Genomic DNA, 26,061 nt, shown 5'->3' with positions numbered 1-26,061 from the left:
AGTTTTTCCAAGACCATGTGGTTGGAATCAGAACTAGCATTCAAGTTTTCTGATACTAAATCCAGTGCTCTTTTCATTTTACCATTGAAAGAGCTATTGTAAGAACTCTATTAGGGAATCAATAGGAGAGGAATAATTATTATGAGTTACTACCCTGATGTATCCAATAAATAGACTCCATGTACCTGTGTAATTGGAGAAAATTAAGAACCATAACCAGATCTGGGGCTTGAAATTTATCATAATCATCAACAGGCTCTATTTTGTCACATGGTCCTTAAATGAGGCTTGCCTTGTACAGGCAATGTGAGTTATGAGGGCTGCAGGATTATGTGAGGGGGGAATGAGCAGGAAGCAGTTTCACTCGGTGGAACTACTCTTGCCAAGGTCACAGGAGAGCTTCTCTCCTCCTTTGGCTTCAGCCATACCTTGCCTCCCAGCTCTCTTCCACCTCTCCTTATCTGTCTCCTAGGAAGTCTTCCTTGAATAGGTGACAGTTGAGTGGCACTCTGAAAAAGTTAACAAGAATTCTAGGCAGAAAGATCCCAGGAACTACTTCAGATGCTGACCTTACTCCCAAACACCTTTCCAAAAGGCCATCCCACCAAGACTGATCCGTCTTGAATAGTACATTCACCCTCCACCTGTCTACTTGGAGTCTTACCCCATTTCTTGTTCAGAAACAGGTCTGCCTCTTGTTTTCTTTGAACAACTCCTGGATCCTGAGCAGCTGGTGGAGTAAGGATAGATGCATGGCACAGCCCTGGAGAGCAGCACATGCTAACTTCCTTGATAAAAGCCAGCTAGGACAACAGACGAGGAGAAGCGAAGCATGGTTTACTCACTTTCAAACTCCTGTTACATTTAGTTTGTTATTTTAAACACATTTAACCAGATGAATAAATGCCTGTTGAGATGAACCTCAATTCATTTTTGTTGAATTGAGACAGGAAACAGATTCCTTGACACTCTTCCTGCCTGAGATACATTCTCCTGAGATACAGCTCCCGGGAAATTGTTGAGAGATCCCATCATTCCCCATTACCAGGATAAAACTCAGCTCTCTAGAAGATCTGGCACTGCCCCTGGATCATCTTTGTATGCCCCCTCCCTTTTTTTCTTTCACATCACAATTTGGAGACCATATTTTTAAATCTAAACATCATGTAGTCAAAGCAAAGGATTTTTGTCCTGTTCCCAGGTTTAGAGAAAATACAAGGATTGTAACTCTGTTGATGAAATGCTGTCGTTTATTGGGCATTTCACCAAATATGAGGCCAATAGGATAAAGTTTATAACCAGGACAGTTTGTACCCTTGTGTTATTCAGAAGCAACCTTGGGTTTACTTAAGAAAGATCCAGAAACTAAACTCTATCAGTGGCCTTGTAATAAATGAATGATAAATGAGGGTATTTGCATTGATTGCAAGAAAAAGAGCTTTTCATAAATCAAACGCAACAGCTACCTGGCATGAATGGGTTAGTAGAAAGAGTGTTGGTTGGTTATTTTGTTATTTAGCCTTGGTGGCCAGGCAAAACAAGTTCATGGAATACACCACAATGGTTAGAGGATTCATTATATTTACGTTAGATGAAGAAAGGTGGGGAAACAAAGGGATATGGTAGGGTAAGTAATCAGCTAATACTGGGTCTTGGAAATCCATCTTAATATTTAATGTGAAAGATAGTGACTCACATTGAAGGAACTTGAGGCAAGTCAAAGAAGGTTTCAAGTCTGAGAAAGAAGTTGATGAAAGGTTATAGCTTTTAATATACGATGATGAAAAGAGATCTCCTTTCTTTGGGGAGAGCCCCTGATTCCAATTTTACATTTGTGGAGCAATTAGCAGGACTCCTCTTGGCTTTTCTTGGTCTCCTCTCTTAGAAGAATGTCTCTGATATGTAATATTTGTTTGAAAACCCAAAGAAGCTTGTTTCCTTTTGAGGTTTGCCTTACTTTTTATGTTCTGAAGTTCATTTTGGACCTCAGATTTTGCTCCAAGCAATAAAACTGGTTGGATCATACTAACATAATGGAGCTGTAATTTTAGCCAACTGTTGGGGGTGGGGAGATAGTTAAGGTGTGTAGTGGTTTCTGTGGTTTCTCTGTGGAGTAGAATTCCCTGCAAAGCTTTTCCATGTGGTGTTTTAATAGCTGTCTTAAAACTCTCTGATGCATGGAGCAAAACTGAATTAGGCTCATGTGCTAGATTGGTGGGATGGGCCAAGGACTCTCTGAAAAATGAAAGAAAAACAACTAAACAGCATAAGCCAGAAGCTACAGTGTCCAAAGATCCAAGAGACATATCTAGATTCAAAATTTCAGAAGCAATCACCTCTTTTAACCTACTTTTGCAGAACTTTATGTGGGAAATTAGAATACTTCCCTTGCATATATCAACATTTTACTTTCCATGGTACTTTACAATTGACAATATGATCCTAGGTATATTTGTATATTTAGAAGATTGCCCACAACAATCTTCTAAAAATTGTAATTTTAGATCCTTTTTTAAAAAATAAGAATAAAGAGCTACAATGATAAGTCCAAGTTCATTTGGCTAAGACATCACAGAGGCAGAATTTGACACCACTTCAGAGATGTACATTTTTACGCCAGATCATCAATAATTTTAATTAATGATAACATTTAATACTTATGAAAACAAAGAAAATCAGCCAGATGGAATCTACACACATAGTAAAGCTGTTTCTAGACTACTGGGTATCACCAATGGAATATCAGACACATACAATGTTGTCTAACATCAAAGGAGTGAGCTTTCTCTAATTCAAATGACTGGTGACTGAGAGGCATGATTCCTTCCAAAGTATTGAGAGTGGCTGATAAAATGCCACACGCTCCGTCGGCCTTCCCATATTAAACATGTGTAAAAATTCTCTTTAGTGTGTGGTTTGGGCTGCTAAGTTCAAGAAACATTTATTGAATGGTACTATGTTCCAGACACATGGGTGAAGTAGAAGGTTGTCCAGATGTCTGATTCTAAGAGAACCTTTTCCACCAGCCCAGTCCACTGTCAGAAATACCACTATTAGCCCAACACTCCTTAAACTGGTCCAGGAGTTCTTAGGATTCTTTTTTGAAAATGCAGGTAGCCTGAAGAGGAAAAAAATACTTTAAAATGGCCCTAGGCACTAAAGCCTGAAGGTATATGTACTTATTTAATTAGCAAATCAACTATTAAGACTTGAGTTGAATAACTGGTACACAGGCAAATTTGATTCTACTCAGAAGAAAGTGATGGTGGATTCTGGAAAGGTTTGTAAGGAGCTCTGGAGAACTAGAATAGAGTTGCAGGTGAGGAAGCCTTATTTGTCTTATTTGCAGAGAGAGATGTACCAAGGCTCTCTATTAAAAATAAACTTCATATCATTTTCCTGTATTCTTATTTTAAGAACTAGCCCTGTGTGACATCTGTGTTTTAGATCTAGATCCACAGAGTTAGCCAGGTTGATATTTACAATTCCAATAGTAAAAAACAGATCCATTTTTGGATACGTTATGCTCATAAACAGATCCACATCTCTACTGAAAATTAGTTTGTGGTTGTTCTCCCCCGTCTCTTTTTTTGTTGCCCCAGAGCTTACCATCTCCTTAGCCAGTGTAGAAAAATGCACCTCAGTGCCTTTTCATCTGACTCTGATTGCTATTTTGTTTTATTTCAGTTGGTCTGGTGGTTGTTATGAATGGTTATCATGGATGGGTTAATGTCTCTGACAGACTTGCATGTGACACAAAATGACTGAAAGTTATCTCCTGCCACACTTTCACATTCTTCCCCATAACTCAAAAAAAAAAAAAAAAAAACCCTGCATACTTTGAGAATTTTAATTTGGGGAGAGCCCCTGATTCCAGTTTTACATTTGTGGAGCAATTAGCAGGACTCCTCTTGGCTTTTCTTGGTCTCCTCTCTTAGAAGAATGTCTCTGATATGTAATATTTGTTTGAAAACCCAAAGAAGCTTGTTTCCTTTTGAGATTTGCCTTACTTTTTATGTTCTGAATGAATTATGTGGTCATGATTTTGGTCCTCTCCTCCAAGGACATAAGATATTTTAGGAACTTGTCAGTTAACAAGTTTATAATTATCAAAGAAAATTATTTTACAAACTGAGAGTCATTCAAATTATTTTTCAATTATTCAAAGTATTTGCTTTTGTAAGAGAGAGAAAGAGAGAGAGAATTTTTAATATTTATTTTTCAGTTTTTGGTGGACACAACATCTTTATTTTATTTTTATGTGGTGCTGAGGATCGAACCCAGAGCCCTGCGCATGCCAAGCGAGAGAGCTACTGCTTGAGCCACATCCCCAGCCCCAGTATTTGCTTTTTTAATGGCACAATTGTTGATATTCTATTTGATATTTTTTTCTTGGTTCACCATAAGTTCTCTACACTTGAAGCAATGTGTATGGAATAACTGTGTTTATTCTAATGACTAATAAGAGCAGAATCCGCCTCTACACACACACACACACACACACACACTACTGCCAAATAATACCCGTGATGTCAGCTCTGATTATTGCTAGGTGCTGTGCTCAGAAGGACTTCCAAAGGGTCATAGCAGTGTGCAAGAATCTTGTCACCCACAGGTAGGGGATGCCTGGGGACCTTTCATACCACATGGCCTCTGTGTGCAGATACCTGAGTGGAAATATAGAGGAATGATCCAGAGGAAAGAAGAGCCCTGGAGTGGATTGCCCCTGCTCCTCTCAGAGTAGCCTTTCTGTACTCATCTTGTCACCTGCTTTTCATAGAGCCCATCTGGAAGGATAATGCTTAAGCCTGAGCTATCACTGAAGCAACATCAGCAGACCTTAACCAACAATCCACACAGCACCCTGATGCAGAGTTGTATTAGTGGGGATGTGTGTGCAGCAGATGAAGAGAGCTCCTCTGCCCTCCTCAGTATTTTCTCAGAGAACTTTACATATGAGCCCTGCTCTACTTCCTGTTCACTACTGTGCACCAAAAGTCCTGGCTTTGTCTATCAAAAGTCTCCAAGTCAACCTTAAATCTACAGCTCTCCCTGGGCTGGTGCTGGGAAAGGGTTAAGAACCTGTTTCCAGGTAAATGCTGTGATTTCCAGCATTTGACATCCCTTTGTTTTAACTACTCCCTCCATGTGTGGCAGGCCATGTCTCTGAGGTAGCCTCACAGAACAGGGTTAGGAAGAGCTGTGGGCGGTTGATGCCAGCACAGTCTGGATGAAAGTCGGAAGACTGGGGAGGCATGGGCCATGGGCAGTATGAGGACTGGAGCCCTTTCCCAGAGTCTGCACCTAGACAAGTCAGACTGTGTGCTCCTTCATTCTTTGTCCCTCCTCTCGCCCTAATATTCTTTCATTGTGAATTAAGCTCATAAGAATTTCTAAGACACCTTGAAAGAGAAAGAATCACAGAGCGGGTAGCCTGTTGGTAGTAGGTAAGGGAAAGGGAAGAGAGCAGGCCATCAGAGACCATTTGGCTGGGAGATGGGAGAGAAAGGCAGAAAGAGGGAAAGAGAAGGGAGGAGTGGTTCTGTAGAGAAGGTTGATAATGAGTCTTAGGCTTTCCCCCTCCTATCTGAAGGAGCTGCTCTCTCCCCTCTCATCTGGCTGCTTGTCTAAGTCACTCCCGGGGAAACTTATCTTCCAAAGGAATGGCTCCAGTGCCCAGTCCCCCAAGTCCTTGTCACTAACCCTGGTGTGAATCCCATTAGATCAGGTACAGTGTGTTCTCCTGCTAAGAAACCTCAGGGCTATGAACTATAGCAACTTCCTGACATGCTCCATTCCAGTGCCTTATGATTCTGAGGGCCAAATCCTCAGTGTCCAAGTTTACTCTGTGGCTTTAAAATACCAATCAATAGAACTGTACATAGGGAGCCCTACTCTACTTCCTGTTCACTACTGTGCACCACAAGGTGCCAAAGTATATAAAACATAATTTTTTACCTAAAGAGTTTGTAATCTAGTTGAAAAATATAACAGTCACATGAACCAATTCCTAAATAAGGATGACTTATTTAACAGTATAATGATGATACATCAAACTAATTTTCATGATGAATTCTGAGGAGCACACCATCAGAGACGAGCCTATAATAATAAGTACTTGTTTAGTGGAGAGTTAGGTAAGTGTGAACCTGATTGTTTACAGTGGTCTTGTTTATTACATGACAACAAGTGCCCATTATTTAGCCTATATATATTCAACTTAGCCTGCAGTTAGAATCCCTTTTTAACAAATACAGTTGTAGCAGTCAGTTCTATGTAATAAAAATATTTCTTCTGCTGGCCAAAAGCCCACACTAACACTCATTTGCTGATGGAGATCCAAGACTCCTTTTGAAAGAAAAACGCAGTATGAGAAAGACATTCACAAGTCCCCATCCATTTGGCAATAAATCTAATTAACAAAAAGGTCATCCTTTCAGTGGAGTATTGACATAAAGGACAGGTTTGCATATCTGTACAGTGTTAAGCAGCTTTTAATAAAACCTAACTTTTAAAACTGCGCCTTGATTTTATTTGAGGCTTTTACACAGCCTTCCCTAATACAGGTGCTCCTCAGACCCTAATCAGCCCTGAGTGGAGGCCTGTGGGGAACTCTTGGGCATCAAGGCCTCCTGTGCTAGCAAAGGCAGCAGAAGGGAGCTTGGGCTGCTGGCATCGTCTTTCCCTAGATCAGCAGATTACTTGTGCTACCAGAAGGAAGAGATCACAATGCCATTATCCAAAAGCAGCATTTCACTTGTTTTTGAAAAGGTTTTTTATTGTAATTATATTAGAATCCTGGAATGCCTAATTAAAATCTAGAGAATATGTATGACATGAAAGAAAAATAGTTCAAAATCTCCCCAATGTCTCTGCGACAGGAGACTTGTGTGAGCCGGTCAGGTTCTCTGCATTTACAGAATACTTTCTTGCCTTAGGAGACTACTATGTAAGTGTTTGGGTTAAGACGCCCTCCTGCCAGGCTTCAAATTAGGTGAGACTGGTAAAGTAAATAAAAGGTAATGGATTGTGTCCATACATGACTTCATTCCATCCTTTGAATGACTTTATCAATAACTGCCAGGGGCAAGACTCAGCAATAATCATGTAGAATATATGCCTCCAGGTAATAGAGAACTTGTTTTATTTCCTAAGGTGTTTGAGTGTACCAGACTAAAACCCTCTCCCTCTACCATGCGATACACCCAGTGCAGTTGTTTTTTAATGACTTTTTTCCTTCTCTCCGTGCATGCTCATTACACCTAAACTCCTTCAACTTGTCTCACACAAATTCACCCACAGATAGGAGCACTGTTGTACTTACACATGTCTTTAATGGGGTTACACACCTTACACTTTCATTTCTCTTCCCAATGGTCAATACTTATTTTCTCTACACTAAATTCTCTTCCTTCCCCATGAACTTAAATTTAAGGACTCCGTTTAACTGCATATTGGAATGCTGTGGGTAGAGGGGTGTTTTTAACAGTGTTTTACCAAATCTAACTTATTTATTTATTTTTTCTAAACAGTTTCCTATTTCTACAACTGCTGCCAGTTGGTAGAAATTTGGAACCTACGGTCACCCTAGGATACCAAGAGAAAGATTCCAAAATTATATTTGGGGAGCATAATTATTTACCAGTTCTTCCCCATTTGACATGGGAAATGGCTTGTTTTTCATTCTTATACCCTGGTGCATTTCCTTGCATCCGGCTGCCCCCTGCTGTGGCATGCAGTGTGTGCATCCTGCTCTCCAGGCATTCTTGGTTTGATTATTACTGTCTGAGTGCTCCAGTTCATGCTTACCTAGGTAGCAATGTGATTAGAAATCAAACCGCAGCTCTGACAAACTCTTCCATGAGTCCTATTTTGCCTAATGGATTCAATTTCTGGAGCAGACACTTTTTGGTCAACAGAATACAGATAGGAAATTGGGCCCCACAGGACTCTTCAGAACCTTTTAAATAGACAGATTGACCTGAAACCCCTTCAGGACCCTTTAAACGGACACATGTGGCCTGGATCCCTAGGGGGTCTCAGAGAGAGTTCTGATTAATTCTGGACCTATTCTAGCAGAGGCAAGCTGTTTCAAGGTGACTTTGGGGATCCCACAAGTTTCATTATAGCACCATGAATTGGAGGAACAATCTCATGTTAAGGTGCAGCTGGGGCAAAAGAAACAAGATCACTGGGCTGAGAGAGAGAGAAACTTGGGAAATTTCTTTAACCTCTGAACTTTTGTAAAACTATCATTTTTTTTAAAGTGACCATATGATGATTTAATAATTAAGTGCTTCATCATTTTAAAGGCTCTACACACTAACTTGTAAAGGAAATGTTCATCTATCAGTAACATGGGATAGATAGCAATATGTGTGAAGTAGTTTGTCAGATCCGATCTAAGGATCGTGGAAAGCCATTCTGAGCCCAACAGCTTGCTCCCAAAACTCTACTGAAATGATCACAAAGCTGTAAGCCACGTAGTTTCCAGGAGGTTCTGCCAAAATGACCTTGAGCAAGTTGTTTTACTTCCTCAGACCTCTGTTTTTCTGTCTATAAAGTGTTAGTGCATCTATTCAGTGGGGTTACTTAGAAAGTCAATGAGATAACATATGCCTGGCACATGGCAGATTCACAATAATTGTTAGCTCCTTCTTCCTTCCCTCCTCCTCCTCCTCCCTGCTTTTTTTCTTTTTCTTTCTGTCTGCAATGGTCAACACCTGCCTTTGATGCCAGATAGTTTCAGATAGGTAGTGATGGACTACAATGTCTTCTTTCTGAATTGTCTCCAAAAGGGCTGAGAGGCAGCCTCTTCTTGTCACTATCCACTTTCAAATATTGGCAAGGAAACTTGCAGCGGGGACTGGGATGAAGGCATAGAGGTAGTCGTTAAAATCTTCAGTGTCGGAAAATGTAACTGCCAGAATATTGAGGCATTGCCTTCCAAGGACCCATGTGTACTTTACTGTGAGAAAGACAGAGGTTTTTCTCCTTCAATGAAGACTATAGAAGCAGATTTAGGGAGGGAGCAGATGAGAGGTAAGAAAACCATGCCATGCAGGAAAGGGCATTTGTGATGATAGATTTTTTTTCTAAATAGTGCATTATAAATAGCATACTTACTTTCTAGAACCAGAACGTTAAAAAAAAAAAAGCTGCTTGATCATCCTATGGCAAATTAACAAAAAGAATGTTCTGAACTCAATAAACTCAGAGTCAAAACACCTCCCTTCACACACCCATGCATACATAGCCATGCTTTGTAAGTAAAGTATATATTTTGTGCTTCTACATGTGGTTATGTTTTGGTGATATCATTGAAAACTGGATGGGTCTTGTTAGGTAGTAAGTTTCCATGAAAAAATAAGAAGCATTTAAGGACAGCCACTATTTGGTGGTAAGAAAGAATTTGCACGAAGTCTTTCCTCCCACCTATACTCTCGTTCTGTCATCAACCTGATTATGAACTGGACAGAAACCAGAGAGAACCACACAAAATTAGACATTTCACTAAATTTGTGTGACCTTTTCAAATCTTCTTAGACATTGTTTTGGCATCCATCAAGAGTAGGTTTTACTCTGTTTAAATCTGATCTCTAGAGAGGAGTAAGAGGAAAGCTTAGACCCTGCCCTCATTCAAACCTTTCATTTGTTCTAGGGGGGAAGCTAAGGCCCAGAGGGACCACAAGGCTAGAGTGCCCTCCCTTATTGTTAGTTCTCTTTTCTGAAGTCTTTGTCATGTGCAGTGTGTTCCATCTCCCCTTAAGATTGCTGGTATTCAAAAGCATGACAGGCCTTCCAGCACCACACAGTGGGTAATTCATTGAACTCTGTTCTTAATGTACCAGGGAATTGCTTCCCAACAGAAATTAAAATTATAATAACCAGGGGAAAAAAAGAAATTACTGAATGAGATCATTGTCTTTTGTAACTTTTTAAAAATGATTTGACACAAAATTTCACATCCAAGTATAATATTTTAGCCTTTTTCCTCCAGTTAGAAAGAACCCCTTTGTGAATTAACAAAAATATTCTTGTGTTACATTAGAAGAAAAAGATGGGCTCCACTTCTCATTTGGCAACTCACTATTACCCAACATTTAACAATTGCTTTTGGAGCTCCTTCTATATTGCTAACACTATTTAGAATCTTCAGGGTACCAGGTTATAAAACCCATTCCTGCTTCTCTGACTACATCTCTCTGAGACAAAGAAATGAACTATTGATTTCCAATACCACATTATTCTTGGGCAGCATGCTAGTTAAAATGTCATTTTTTAGAAATAAAATGATCTTCCTTAAGTAATAAAAAAATAAATAAAAATTAAAAGTTTCTCCAGAAAACTGGTTTCAAATCAAAGTCACATGAAATTTGGCCCAATACTGCCCCCTTGTGACTACTTTGGTCAAAGACCCACATACACCTCAAGGTCAACCCAGTCTTTTAAGGTAAAGAGTTACAGAAAAAAATATCCCGTTTCACAGCAGAAGCCTTTAACACAAAATCACCCAGTCATGAACATTGAGCATCGAATTCTGTCTGATTTTGTAACAGAGTGACTGGAAGGCCTCCATTGCCTTTGTGGTTGGGAACCAGATTGAGGATGATCTTCTCCTTGAAGCTCTCACCTTGGCTGTGCAAGCCCCTCAGCGCAGACTCTTCAGCATGGCGTCCTGGCATGACATCCTCCAGCAGGTACCCCCTCGTCCCTTCCCACCACGACACCCCTCAGAGACTTTTTACTTGAAATAAGGGCTAAAATCATAAAATCAATGAACCGATCATATGCTTGCACTATTCTGTACGTTTGGGTGGATCACTTTAAATAAACATATAGTTAGAATAAATTTGAAGCATTTGATCAGGAAGAAGTAATTTCCATTCATTAAGGCCAGCCACTCAACACATTCATTTGGCAAAGATTTCGGAGGCCATTTCAGGCACCATGTTAGGTTCTGTGAGGAATTATTCAATAAAAGGTTCAGTAATAACCAAAGACTAAATAAAGTTCCTAGAAAGTCCATGACTTACTGGCAAGTGAAGCCAGGCAACAGAGAGTATAGCTGTCAGAGGTCAGAGGAGGTTGACCACAGAGAAGATCTGTCAGGTGGCACTTGCCCATGCAATTACTAAAAACTTATTTGGGTGGCTGCAAACTTCCCAGGTAATTAAGGGCCCCTCCTTCTTACAAGGTTCTCCAACTGCTCAAGTCACCCCAAGGTTTGAAAGTTGTTGCATGTATCTCAGTATTCTCTGAGTCTTTCTTTTTAAGTAAATTTAAATCTCTTGCAGATCAATGAAATAAATGAACTTGTTGGAACCATACCATCTAAAAAGGCAAAAAAGCCTATAGTGAGTAATCTTCCATTATATTATGAGGTAAGTTAAAGTGTGTTTTGAAGAGAGTTCTCTAATTTTCAGAAAATGAGAATTGAAGTAAAGATATGATAGCAACCCTTTTTTCATTCATTTTGTCTTTTGAAAGTCAACTCCTGTTCCTAATTGAAGATGTCCATTCCTGATAGTCACATAGACAAAACAATCTGCCTCCTTTTAAGCAAAATTCTTCTTAGGAATAAAATTGTCCCAGATTGTTTATGCCATCGCTGTGTCCAATTTAAAAACATATAAGTTAGAAACTGTTATATACAAAATTGTTGATTCACACTTTTTCAGGATGATTACTAAGTAGGTGATAGTATCAAAGGGAGTCATTATAAATGCAATTCTAAGTGTTGGTTTCACAAAAGAAACAAGAGTTTCCTGTGTAAGACAGAGCCATGGCTGAAACAGTTTCCCATCAGCGTGTGCACATTTTACATCCAACTTTAATCAATGTGAAAATTGTGATACTCGTCAAGTTGAAAAAATCCACCCATTTCTAGCAGCTACTCAATTCAAAAGTCTGGCTTGGGCACAGTGCTCAGAATTCATGCTCAGTATGAGATTTTCTCTTCCCCTGCCTTGTTGACATCTATCTTATAGCTTACAAGAAACTATAAAAATCCAGTGATTGATTGGAATATCACAATTTGTCAAACACTGTTTTATGGTTCTGTGGGCCTAAAACAAAGATTATTTTGGATCTTTCTGAGACCAATTTGTTTGCACTTTATCCTGTTGATGACTAATAAAGTTTTTATGTCTTTCAGCTCTGGGATGATTCTATAATGAGCTCTTTAGTATTGCTTGAGCACTCTCTGAGTTTATCCAAGTGTCACTATATTTACTCACAATTGATGGTACTGTGAATTCTATGGCATTAACTCTTGCTAAATTGCTCCCATTCCCATGGGAAACACTCTCTTGGCTGTAGGAGTCAAATAGCATGCCTTCTATCTTTTGTTACGATGTTCTAAATGTGTGTGCTTCAGTTGAAACCTTGTGTGATACCTGGGTTTAAAATATTGGGATATTTCTTCTGAAGTGGCCATAGACATTCATATCCAATTCTTGGGCCTGGGATCAATTAGCCCCCCAAAGAATTCTTTCTTCTTCAAAGATGCTCAGTGAAAAATCAGAGATGATAACAGGCCAGTTTTGACGTTTAATATGGATGGGCATTTTGACTTGGATGTGGGATAGCACAATGCTACAAATCCAGAGTCAAGTTAGAGAATCATTCCTCCCCAATATGTGCTGGGACTCTTGGTTGCATATTCTTCACTCAGGGGAGGTCCCTCTCACATCTGGCTCTCCCACACTCTTCCAGTGGAGCATTTGGGCAATAAGCCTCCCACACCCGCTCACATACCCTTTTCTGAATGGTTCCAGAAGGAAAGGGAAGGGAGGGTGGAGCCCCATAGAGATTGGAACTTGGGTGTACCAGATATTCCTTAACATCAATCGCTGGAGCAAAAATGATAAAGAACAAAAAATAAACACAGGCTCCTGCTCAGCACCAGCCGAGAACAGACTAGACAACTAGGGAAGAGGGCATATTCCCAGCCTCAGTCCCTCCACACTCAGGACCTTTCCAAGAACTCAGTTGCCTGGTACCTCACCCCAGGTAAGCTGAAAAGCCACTGGTGATACCCACAAAGTACCAGGGTTGTCATGAATGGTGGCCATGCAAGAGCCCCAGAAGGCAAAATCTTTTAGAGCATCTGGGCTTTCAAGCCATGCACACAGCCTGCTTTCTGTTTACAGTCTTGCATGTGTGTGTCCCAATGTGATACCTGACACAGGTAAACTCCTCGGAAATCTATTTAGGGCGTCTTGCTCCTAAAGGAAACTCCTCAATGGAGGGAGAACAGATTCTCTAACAGAATTGCTTGATACATGGAAATTCATGGAGTCCTGTTTCCTTTTAGACCTCCAGCTTTGCGGGGAGCAGGGGGCAGAGGGGACTTCAAAATATCATAAAGGCAATGCACTTAAATGCTTATAATTACTTCTGCTTGTAGGACACTCTCATTGGCCTTAATTCAGAGCCTAGTTGTTCTTACTTTAAACACAATTAACCAATTTGGCTTCCAGGCCTCCTAGCCTGCGGTTGATTAGGAGCCGCCAATTAAAGTGAGATTTCACCACAGTTTGGTTTATCCATGAGTAGTAAAATAATGTCAGAACCATATTACACATTTCCATCGAGGACTCGAAATGTCTGGGCTAGCAAAGACCACATTCCTGAGTGATTCGCTCAAGGTTTCATTTGGATGGTTTGGTGTTGTGTACACACAGCCTCATTTGAAATTGTGTAATTTCCCCTGAAACCTTAGAATTTCATCTAGCCATGATATTGTATATATGAGAGAGTCTCTATTTATAAACCATCGTTCTTTGAAGAACCTGCTTGGATTCGTGCTGATGGAATTCCACAGAGACTCCCCTACAGCTCATTCATTCACTCAACTTCCCTTTTTGAAGCCCGTGTTTTTCTCTAGCAGGAACTACTCTGAGCACTCAGGTAGGAATGGGAAGAGAATATTCTCCTTTGTGTGTATTCTCAGAAGTGCCAGCTATTACTTTATTGTTATTATTCAATAATATGAATGAGGATGATCCCACACTGGCATTTAAGCACCATTTCCAACACACATGTCCTCGCCAAGGATGTGAGCACATGTAAAAATGGATGTACAGACACTGCCTGCATTATGTATTAGCCAGTTTTACCAACTATTAGCAAGTAATGCTTTCCCCAGCACTGTCTATTCAATAGAGAGAGAAAAGAACATGCATATCACAGACTCTAACCTTGAGAAGCTATATGTACATAATCCTATCACATAGTAGGTGTCCAATAAATATTTGTTAAATGAGTGAATAATGCATTGTAAAATAGGGAAGTCCTTGAGGGACAGGTAAAGTGTTATGTTAGAAATTGAAAGTACTTGGACTTAACCATGGTTAAACACATAGTCTCAAGTTTTTCCACTTTACCATAAACCCAGTTCTCTTTCATCTCTCTCAAAGCATTTCACTTTAACACCTACATGTAGGGGAGGATATGCTAAGAAAAGGGAGCAGACCAAGCAAAGCCAGGGGAATGGAAGAAGACTGAATGAACATGTACAGATCCTGTAGTTCCAAGGTACAATATGCACTAAATAGGAAAGATAAATCCTGTACGTATTTTAATTATAACTTGAAAACCCTAAAGTGGGAAATCTATAAGAAAATATTTCAAACACTGGAAAAAGTTCATGCTTTAAATTCCTGGCTGAACTTTACTTGCTAAATATGCACAAATATTTTTTTATGGCCCACATGGAGAAACTGACCTCCTCATTTACAGATATACTGATTTACGACCATAATTTAAAAGGAAACTTTTAACAGTCATTCAAAACCAATTGAAACGTCCTGATGAAAGAGGTTGTGTACCATAAATCCAAAGATTCTCCCTCATGTGACTAAATCTGATACATAGTTCATGAGCACTATAAGATAGGTGTGCAAATTTCAGACTTGACATTGTGACTTTGATAAATTAGAAAGAAAAGGCTACCCGTGGGGCAGTTGTTTGTTTCTCCAATGAATCTGAAATAGGAGCCACCAGTCCTAAATGTTTGGGGTTCCACTCCATGTTTCCCTTCATTTCATGGTGGTGATCACCACTCCTCCCTACCTGGATCTGAGCTTCCATCCACATGCAGGCTGAGGTTTATATTCCTGTCATTGACATACTTAGAAAAGACAAATTACATCCCTGAATAAACAAAAAATTTTTAAAAACTATTGAAAATAAAATTGTCCATAAAGAATACAAAGAAGTTTTCATGCCCTAGTTCATGGCTAACTTTTTTCAAAACAGTCAATTTTCAAAGTTTTTCTACAATAAAGGACTTGGACAATTCTAAAGTTCATGTGATATGAGACATTTTTGCAAATACAAATGATTATTAATTTTCTTATTTATTCATATCAGTATAAAATAGGAACTTATATCTCAACAAATAGGTCCACTGGGAGATCATTAAATATGGAAAGATTTTTCTGTTCTTACGTTTAAAAATAATAGACCAAATGCTTTTTTAAAAGAGGCACAATACAAATGTGATGTCTTCAAATCTTATTCATTTCATCACATTTTTAAGACACCTCGCTAGTGCATTGGATTAGTATGCTCAGATGTATCAGTTCCATTTTGGGGGTTCCTATTTCCTGGATGTGTAGATATATTTTTTCCAGTCTTTCCCAGCATGTATTTATAATAATTCATAAGTAAAAGCACAGATTTAATTGTAATCTAGCTTGATGCTCTTTTCCAGATTCCTAACGTGAAACTCATTTCTTACATGGTACCTCAAATTAACAGTCTATTCAATAAAATCGTAAGCCCTTAAAATTTGAGGGGGTGGCCCTTGTCAAAATGAAAAATGGAAAACTCATGCTTCAGAGATAGGAACAAATAATATGTGAAAACATTTAAGAGGTTTGAAGTTATTAAAATGGCAGATCTACTGGGAATAGAAAGAGCAGTATGTCATGGAAGAAACGAAGGAGTGGGGAGGCAGGAAGCATTCCCTGGCCTTTTCAATCCTACGTTTTAAAACAAAACAAAAAAATTCTGGGAGAATTGGAAGGTAGCCAACCTAATGCCGTTATTTCATAGAGCTTAGGGACACACCAGGAAATTACAGGCCAGTTAGTTTAACTTCACTTGTAGGGAAAGTATTAAAAACTGCTGCAGGAGATCAAGTAAAAGGATGCTTAGAAAAGCACAGCTTGATTAAGGCAAGCCTGGCCAACGTGGTTTTCGGAAAGGGAAGGTCATGTCTTAGGAACTTGTTGAAATTCTTTGAAGCTATTATGGCCAGTAGAGTCTTCAAAGCACATGGCCAAGTCCAGAACCTGCGTATCTTTTCCGTCGCGCATCAGTCCTTCAGGGATGCCTGCAGAATGTGGCCTGTACCAGGGGCTTCAGCACTCCAGGTTTGGAAACCACTATCAAAATAGCAGAAAATAACCTCTGATGGAACATTTTTCAAGCTGGAACCAATTAATACAACCTGATGTTTATAAATGAAAAATAATGAGACTTGGAACAAAATTTAGGAATATTGGGCTGTAACAAAGAAGTACTACTCTGGGACTATAAAAACAACCTAAGAGTTATTTTGCCAGAATCTGGACTGCGGAGGTCTTTCTCACCCAAAGAAGGGAAGACAGGAGAAATAGCAGTGCTAGAAACTGTTACAGAGTAAAAGGTTATGAAGAGTTGCAACTAAATTAATTCTGTCGAGCTGGGGAAAAGAGCAGTGGAGTGTGCGAACAACTGAGCCTCCATATTCTGGAGGAGGCCAGAGCAGCCCAGCAGAGAAAGCCACGTTCAGAGAGGGCAGAAGGTCAGGATGCCATTGCTTTAGGAATGGGCTCCCAGGGTGTAAATATGTTTGCTTCTCAGATGGGTAACTTGGAGCTCTGTTTTCAAAGAAAAGCACAACTCAAGCAAAAGCTTTGGGGGGTGAAGGGCTGGGAATCCTGACCATGCCCTGGGGCTCAAGCTGCTGACCAAGCCCACTGTGGCAAACAGCCTGAAGTCCAGGAGCAAGGAAGTGCGGGGGGGGGGGGGAGGGAGTATGGAATCCTATGCTAAGGAGCCTGGGATTAAACAGTGACCCATGAGGTCTGGGTCATTGGCTGGGAAGCTTGAACAGTGGGAAAAGCAGGAATCAAGTCAAGAATTCCAGACATGGGTTAAGTGGTGGACCAACCACAAGAATAAAGCAAGGTTCATCCCATGAAGCCTGGCCTCCACACCACAGCTTCTCCTCTAGGTCTTGGCCTTCTGTTCTACCCGTAGCACCCACCATGATCAGAGAGCATGCTGGGGAAGGAGTTAGAAACACCGCATCATTTTATTCTTGAAGTCAAGATTGTCAATAATCCATGTTTATATACAGTGACGATGATAGTTACCATTTATTGAAAATAAGTCTTGTATTCTGGATGCTTTATGTATATCAGCTAACCTGGCCTTGTTCTCAGCCTGCTGGGAGGTAACTTAGAAATGATGGAACTGGAACTCAGACAGGTTAAAAAAAAAAAAAACAACAACTTGTGGACTCAGAGTCTCTGTTCCTTCTACTTGCATAACACACAAGTTTGAAGATAAATACTTTAAATTCTGGAAGTGTTTGTCGTGGTTTAACATGTCTTAAAAACAAGCTACTGTTAATTAAACAGAATTAAGCTTTAAATCTCTCGTTGATTCTGGGATGTGTTTATTACTTTTCTCTTTGTAAAGTCAGGATAAATTATAGTTCTACCCTACAATGCAGTAGCAATGATCAAATGAGATAGACAGTAAATATAAAATTCTTAGTACCTGGCATAGAGTAAGTGCCCAATAATGCTGGCTGTTATTTGCACTTTGTAAAAACATTCTCTTCTTGGTCACAGTGACTACTGGAGTTTTGTACTTGAGGGAGCATGAAAATACTAGAAACAATAGATGAGCAATCTTTAAGATTTTTGTTATGGTGAAAAATGCATAACACAAAGTTTTCCATCTTGACAATGTCCAAGTGTACAGTTCAGGGTGTTAAATAGATTCACTTTGTTGTAAAACCAGTCTCTACAATGTTCTCATCTTGCAAAACAGAAATTCTATATTCAGTAAATAGTACCTCCCCATTTCTTCTACCCTGCACCCAGCCCTGGTGACCCCCATTCCACTCCACTTTCTTTTTCTATGAATTGATAACTCTAGGTACTTCATGTAAGTGGAATCATACAGAATCATCTTCTTATTACTGATTTATTTCACTTAGCTTTGTGTCATCAAGGTTCATCTATGGTGTAGCATGTGTCTGAATTCCTTTCCTTTTTAATTCTGAAGAATAGTTTATTGTATCCACATTTTGTTTATCCATTCATCCACTGATGAAAATTCAGGTTGTTTCTTCCTCTTTGCTATGAACAGAGTGTGCAAATTATGAGCAGGTTTTCCATTAAGTAGAGTATAATTAGCTAGCATCTAATTAACTTGGTAAGGGGAAAAGAAAGGTGAAGGAGTGATCAAAGAGTATTTGCACTGTTCTGTTACACTAGTTTTCATGGACACCGTGGAGAATGATATACACTCTTCTTTGTTATGTCACCTAAAGGGTAAATATGACTGAACACCCTAAGGTATAAGCAGTATTTTTTCACCCTTGAGCATTTCATACTCACTTTCTCCTTGAATTTTCTTTCATTGCTGGGGAGCAAACCCAGGACCTTGCACATGCTGGACAGGCTCTCTGCCAGTGAGCTACATCCCCAGCCCTCTCATTAAATCTTCATATGAATATTATCTCCATCATGTGAATGGAGAAATGGAAACCCAGGAAATGTAAATGATCTGTTCACTGTCACCAGTGAAATCTGTGTCAATTCTCCTAATAGCCCAGGGCTTGCTCTGGGCTATTAGGATAGGGCAGGTCTCATTCATTAAAAAGTTCTTGCTCATTAAATTTATTTCCCACAAGATAATTTTAGGTATTTTTTGGATAAAAATTTTATTTCATTAAAATACGTTAATTTTAACATGCATCAGAAGTAAAATTAACTAATTTGCAACTTCCCTAATTCTGTAGCTTGGGATAGGAATACATTGTTTTTTAATATTTGTTTTAGAGTCAACTTAGACATAAATATTAGGTTCATAACATAGGGAGTACACAGCTTTGGCTAAAACCATCACATGACAAAGACTAAAGTTTTAAAAATGTTGAATTTTATGCATCCCACAAATATTTGATGATCTTTAAATACAAAAAGATATGGTTGGATTTATTCCTAATTTATATGAGTAAAACATATAATTCTAAGTCCTCCCAGAGTTTCCATTTGAATGGGGGAGGCCAGCATCAATAGAAATTAAACAAGCAAAAAAAATGTACCCAGTTATAAATTGGGGTAATTACTTTAAGTCAGAGAGAATCACAGAGGAAAATATTGTAGACTGATGAATATTAACAGATTGTCTTAGTCTATTTAGTGTTTCTCTAACAAAATACCCGCAGCTGGATCAGCCACCAGAATGAAGGGTCAAATAAACTAAAGAGCTTTATTTGACCCTTCATTCTGCTGGCTGAAAGGTCCAAAAAGCATGACTCTGGCATTATTGTGGTGAGGACCTCCTAGCTGCACCACAAAAAGCAGAAAGGGAACCAGCCATGTGCAGAAAGAGCATGTGTGACCAAGGAAGCAAGATTCAGAGGAGGTACTAGATTCTCTTGTAACAACCTGTTTTTGAGGGACTTCCCTCAAGAACAAAAAAGTTACTCCTCTGGGCAAAAGCTTAATCCCTCTTAAAGATCTAACCAGCTCCCATTAGGACCTACCTCTTGAAGGTTCCACTGTGTCTCGTCATTGCCACACAAGCTTTTAGTACATAGACCTATATAAGGGAAAAGATTGAATCTAAACCACAGCAGAGATGAACTGAAAGAAGCAAAGATCCAACTGAAAAGCATGAGGGGAGAATATTCAGGCCCAGGGAGCAACCTGTGCACATCTCTGAAGTAGGAGTGGAAAGATGGCTGCTGTGCCTGCGTGAGAAGAGACTGCTGCGTGTGAAGGTGCAGAGAGAGAGTGTAGAGGCCAGGTCCACCGGGAGGTCCTCCTCAAGAGGGAATTTACATTTTTACTTCATAGGAAAGAAGATGCCATCAAGGGTTTTGGAAGGGAGAGTAGTACCATCTGTTTCTGTTTTACTCTGGTGGCTGAGTGAAGATCCGTTGGGAAGGAGGCAGGCATGTAGGTCTGTGGGGTACTGAGGTGGAGAGTGTAGAGCATACAGATTCAGGAAATATTTAGGAGGAAGAATAGGCAGAATGATGCTAATTGAGATGTGAGGGGCGAGAGAGAAAGAACAAGGGGTCTAACTCCCACGGTTGTGCCTCGAGGAACTGAATAAAACTATCTTCTGATACAGAAAACATGGCAGCAAAATGAAATGGGGAGGAAGTTTGGAAGAATAGTTTGGCATAGGTAAAATCTTGTATATCTGAAAGATATTGAAGAGAAGACGTCAGAAGTTATATTTTTAGTATCTTTCTAAGTGTGGCTCTCTGTTAGTATACATAGTAAGTATTGTAGAACTATTTGTTGTCAAAAAGCATTAACATAATAATTAAGTACTAATGAAAATTAGTGTTAACGACTACAAAAAGTAAATAATGCACCATTTCCTAATTCAGTAGTACATCCCTAGGTACTACTGGTTGTGGTCCTATTTTCCTTTTATTGGTTACATATTTTATACAATAGCTTTTAATTCTCGGTGATAACCTAGTGGTCTGCAAAGACATTTACTCAATTTCAACTGTATGGGTACATGTGTGGCTTCTGGTATATTTTTTTTTTTTTTTGGAGGGGGGAGCTGTAAATACATGTTTAAACAAAAGTCTGAAAAAATAGTGTCTTAGAATCCTGTAACTATTGGGTATTATCTTCCTTTTGCATTTCCCTCTCCCAGTCTCTCAGCTAACCCTGGATACAGCAGATATCATTCAGGGCATTTATTAAGTTTCTATTATTTGGCAGGAAGTGGGCTCAAGATTGGATTAGACAAGGTCTCTGTCCTCAAGAACTCATAGTCCCTAATTTTATAAACAATATATTTGTTTTCTCTTGTTTCATGACATGTTAATACCTTATAGTAAGTCTGAGGTAAAAGCCCTGGTTATAATTGAGTCTGTTCTCCATTGAGCTTTGTGGCTGACCTCATTATTGTTCACAACTTTCAGCCAAAAGGGTAATGGTCCCCAGACAGGGTATATTGGAAAGAGGAGGGAGGGGAAGAACACTTACCAAAACAGTCAAAGATGCAGCAAAGATATAGAAGGCCTTGTTTCCTGAGAAGGAGAAAAAGCTTAGCTAGAATTGAAGTATGGTAACAATTTTCATGCTTCTACATGTTTCTGGTGTGACCTCTATTTCTGAAATTCTAACTCTGTCCTCAATCTTTGGTTGCAAGGAAAGTAAGAATGTGAATATAAGTTGGAAGAATTGGATGGAAATTCATTTACATTTATTGAAAAACTATGGTGAATATTAGAGGCACTTCATGCTAATTTGAAGAAGTAAATTTCACATCGATATTAATATATGCAAATCTATTCATTCGTCTATTTCACAAATATGATTGGCCTTTAAAAAATCCTCAAGCTTTGTTAATGTAAGTGGCCTAAAATATGATTTATATATTCTTTCAAGAGATGCACACAAAAAAAATAATCATGCATAAAAGTAGTCTGAAATAGGAAACCAGTCATAGAAAATTCTTAACCAGAAAAACTGAAGTTTCTCAATAACCTCCTTCTTTAAAGTTCATATTTCAATTTCCTACTTATTTGGATTACAGTGCTCATACTGTTTGAATCTATAGAACTCTGATGGCGATCGCGGCCAGTAGGATGCTCTGCAGAGTACACTGTGCTGCTCCAAACACTCCCAAACCATAAAGCTTATTGTTGTCCTGATTTAGCCTTTATCAAGAATTCATATGAAAAAGTCAACATCTACCTGGACGGATGCTTTCACATCAGGAAATATTTAAGTAGATCATCCTATTTATCAGAAATTCTTAATCATTTCGGATATTCCCAAATCTTATTATTATCCTTTGATTTACCCCTGGAGCTGCAGTGAAGCAGAGCGGAGTGCAGTAACACGTGACAGTCACAGGCCACCAGAGAGTCCTGCACCCTTTATGAGGAGTTAGTCCTATGTGACTGCTCAGAGATTCATTTTAGGACACCACTGAGGGGCAAAGAAAGAAAAGGATAGGTTCTGTCTGGATTTAATGCAAGGGGCTAATATATTACTTTTTTGTAACTAATAAAATTTCAAGGACTGACAGCAAATTTCTGATTTGCTTTTCTTCTAGTAAAATGTCTGCTTTGAATTATGCAGAAAGAATTCTTCTTCCTGCCAACTTGTTTCAATTTCCCATGCAAAATCATCCACAGAACATCATCAGGGGTTTCCTATAGAGGTTCATTTCAGGATTCTCCAATCACTGGAGGATTACACACATACACACACACACACACACACACACACACACACACACACACTTTTCCCTTTTTTGGAGCAAGCAAAGGAAAATTTGTTGGTGAGGTTTGCATGTAGTGCTTTCCCCTTCTGAAGGCAGAGACAAATATTAGTCATCAGATGGGGAAAGAGTCTTTCAGTCTCACCCCGGGCCAGCGTCCTGTTTTATGAATGCAGGCCCGCCCTGTGTGTAGGTGGAGCGGGGAATTGCCGTGTGATGTGATTTAAGAGGTGCTGGAAGTTCTGCCTGTCCAAAAATAGCCCCCACACCCGCCTGTTGAATTCAGGCACAATGTCCATAAAACCCTGGTTTAAATGAAATGAAACTGCATTTTCAGAGTGTTAGCCCATTATATCCGTTACCCTTTCAGCATGCATTTATTTGTCAGAGATAAAAAACTGAATCCTGTACATGTGTAGAGGGAGAGTGGGGTAGGGGTAGAAAGGCCAGAGGCTTGGGGCAATGATGCAAGTCACCAGAAGCAATTGCTGCACAACTGTGATCCAGTTTGTTAAAACCAGACTTGTTCCATTCACTCAGTTTGTCAGTCTTTTCTGAATCAAGATTTTTTGAAATATGATATTTTCCTCATTTTTTTTAACAGACTACAAAATAGTTTCACATACTAGGACATATTTTGATCCCAAAGGCAACCTTGTAAAGTAGACCTAAATGTTGCTATTGTCATGCAGCAAAGAGGAAAGGGTCTCCAAGAGATTTTACTATGCCAAGGCTAAGGAGGAACTAAGCTGGAGTTACCAGAAAACTTTGGTGGCTCATGGGCTTGAGGAATGGAGGCCAATGTGTTCAGCTATGGAGCAAAGCAGATCTGCCTTGACACAGAAATCCCAGAGTTTACGGTCACTTCATAATGCCCTGATCAGGCCCCACACTAGTTTTGTCTTTTCTCAAAATACACCTAGGTCCTAAATGCTTCCAGAGAATATCCCACATTAATTTCCACCAGTTCACATTTTTTCTTTTTGGCTTAGGGTTATATTTTATAATTTTATGCAAAGTGGTCAGTATTCTAAATAAAGAATTCTTTGTGCATATCTTGCACATATTTTTTTCACAGTCTATACTGACTGTAGCTAACAATGGCAGAGACTGGTGACTTTGACTCCAAATCCATTCCTCACTATCACTTCAAACTCTCCAAGTCACCATTCCTGCAAAAAAAAGGTGAAAATGAACTTCAACCTGCTTAAAATCATTCATCTAAACAAAATAGCAAACTCAGGAATTTTCTTTAGTAGTATTATTAATCAAATAATGTCTTAAAATCCCTAAAGGCACAATGCAAAATGCAAGCTTCTTTTTGCACCTATTTGTCCCCAGGAATTTTGGTTTGGGTTTTACTAGTCAGTCACATGACTCCCCATGCCAGAGAGAGAGAGAGAGAGAGAGAGAGAGAAACAGAGGGGAGGGGTGGGGGGAGGAGAGAGAGAGAGAGAGAGAGAGAGAGAGAGAGAGAGAGAGAGAACAAAATGTCTAAAACTTCTTTTTAGAATACTACTTTGCATAAACTTGCAAAATGCAATAATAAACCAAATTAGAGAAAAGAAAAAATATGAAGTGGCAGAAATTACTTTCAGATATTTTCTAGAAACATGTGGGACTTAGGGGTATTTGAGAAAAGATGATGAAAAGCAGGGGTGGGGCCTGATCAGGGTATTATTATGAAGTGACTGTGAACTCCGGGAGTTCTGTGTCAAGGCAGATCTGCTTCGCTCCAGGACCGAACACATCGGCCTCCATTCCTGGAGGAATGGAGCCACACTTTTCCAACAAGCCACACTTTTCTTGTAATTCCAGCTCAGTCCCCCTTTAGCTTTGGCACAGTAAACACTTCCCATGACACCAGTCATTTGCTAAAATTAGTGAACTAGCAGCGCTTGTTTTCTCAGACGTTCAGCAAGCCTGGTTTGGGATGGGAGGGTTGGCTGGATGTCAGCTCCCACCTGCCCATCACGGGGTGCCCTTTTACAAGGCACAGCATTGCTGAAGATCTGATTTGTGTGCTAATTATTTTATTCAGCACATATTTTATTGGCCATTTACCATGTGTCAATCACAAAGTTAATTCCAGCCTTCAACCTGCTTTCAGTCTAATGAAAAACAGAGAGATGGAAAGGAGCAGTCACCTTACCATAGGGCAACAAAGAAGTTTTGAAAGGTGCCGCGGTTGCACAGAGAAATGCCTGCATCTTTCTAAAGTTTTTTTTTTTAATATTTATCTTTTTAGGTGTAGATGAACACAACAAAATGCCTTTATTTTTATGTGGTGCTGAGGATCCCAACCCTCTTTCTATAAGGGAAAGTTCTTTTTTTTTTTTTTTTTAGTTTGTTTTTTAAAAAAAGGCTTGAAAGCTGAATGGGAAATTTATGAAGAAAGGAAAGAGGAGAGGAATTCTAGGCAAAGGGCTCAGCCCAGGCAAAGTCAAGTAAACATAACAAGGCATGGAATGACCAAGAAATTCCCCAGGTACATATCCCCCATGAATAGGAGGGAGCAGCCAGGAGAAAGGCTTGGCACGTGGGTCAAGGCAAGGTCATAAAGGGTCCTGCTGTGCCCTGCTAAGAGTGTTCATTTCATCCTTAAGGCATGGGGAGCACAGGGGGACCATGGGCAGGGGAGGAATATGCTGGAACTAGAGCACAGGAAGAATTCTGTGGAGGTGGAAGGGGTGGCATTGATAAAAGCAGTTAAGTGCTGCACACCATGTACGTTGTAAATAGAATCCATTAGCTGTTTTATTATAATAACAATTCATGTTAATTATAGGAAACTTGGAAAATTTAGAGAAAGCCCAGCCCAGTGTAGTAAGCAGGTACTTAAGAAGCATCTGGGATATTCCACCACTCAGAATTGTGGACCACTTTGTTCAAAATAGAAATCCTGTATGTTTTATGTCATGTCCTTTCCACATATTGTGATGTCAGCATTTTTCTAAATATATATTCCATATATATATAATAGAAAGCATGTTTCTATTCAATAATATATTTAGCCACTCCCCTTTTGCTAAATTTAGCTGTTTACCAATAGTTACGACTCTGATTATTTCCTTATGAAAAATTTTCATGGACTGGAATTACTGTTTGAAAGGATATAAATCTTTTTAAAACTCTTGACATACATTGTCAAAATTCATTGGAGGCAGTCTGTGCCAATCCACATTCTTTCTAACAGTTCCAATTTAACCACACCCTCTTTGATTTTGTATTTTTAATCATAGTCAACCTGATAAGCAAAAATTATAATGTTGGACATTTAGTCGTGTTTTTATTGGCGATGTTCTGTGAGTATGGAATTTATTAAAGTGAAATGATTATGTAATTTTGTTTTCAGACTCTTTTTGATAAGGGAGGGACTCTCTACTGTCAAAATTCAGGATGGGTAACATTTGCCTCAAGTAATTTCAAAACATACTTCAGGTGCCATGAGGGTCATAGAACAGGCCCAGCCATCATCCAGGGCCCAAGGGTGCATGTGCAGAACTGCTAATTGAGGCTCCATGGCAGGAGGAACCTTGGGGACATGTAAACAGGGTCTAT

General features: G+C 39.4%; 1 protein-coding gene across 1 annotated transcript in view; it reads left to right on the top strand.

Moving 5' to 3' along the window:
• The window catches only part of Spag17 (sperm associated antigen 17), a 212,384-nt gene that overhangs the window by 22,672 nt on the left and 163,651 nt on the right, over nt 1-26,061 (top strand). The window contains exons 2-3 of the mRNA XM_027940326.2: nt 10,560-10,700; nt 11,298-11,384. Coding sequence (XP_027796127.2) covers nt 10,560-10,700; nt 11,298-11,384 — 228 coding nt within the window. The remainder of the gene's footprint in view (nt 1-10,559; nt 10,701-11,297; nt 11,385-26,061) is intronic.

This window comes from Marmota flaviventris, chromosome 10 (assembly GCF_047511675.1).
Source record: "Marmota flaviventris isolate mMarFla1 chromosome 10, mMarFla1.hap1, whole genome shotgun sequence".
NCBI classification, from domain to species: Eukaryota; Metazoa; Chordata; class Mammalia; order Rodentia; family Sciuridae; genus Marmota; species Marmota flaviventris.
This window is presented reverse-complemented; position numbering and strand designations above follow the sequence as displayed.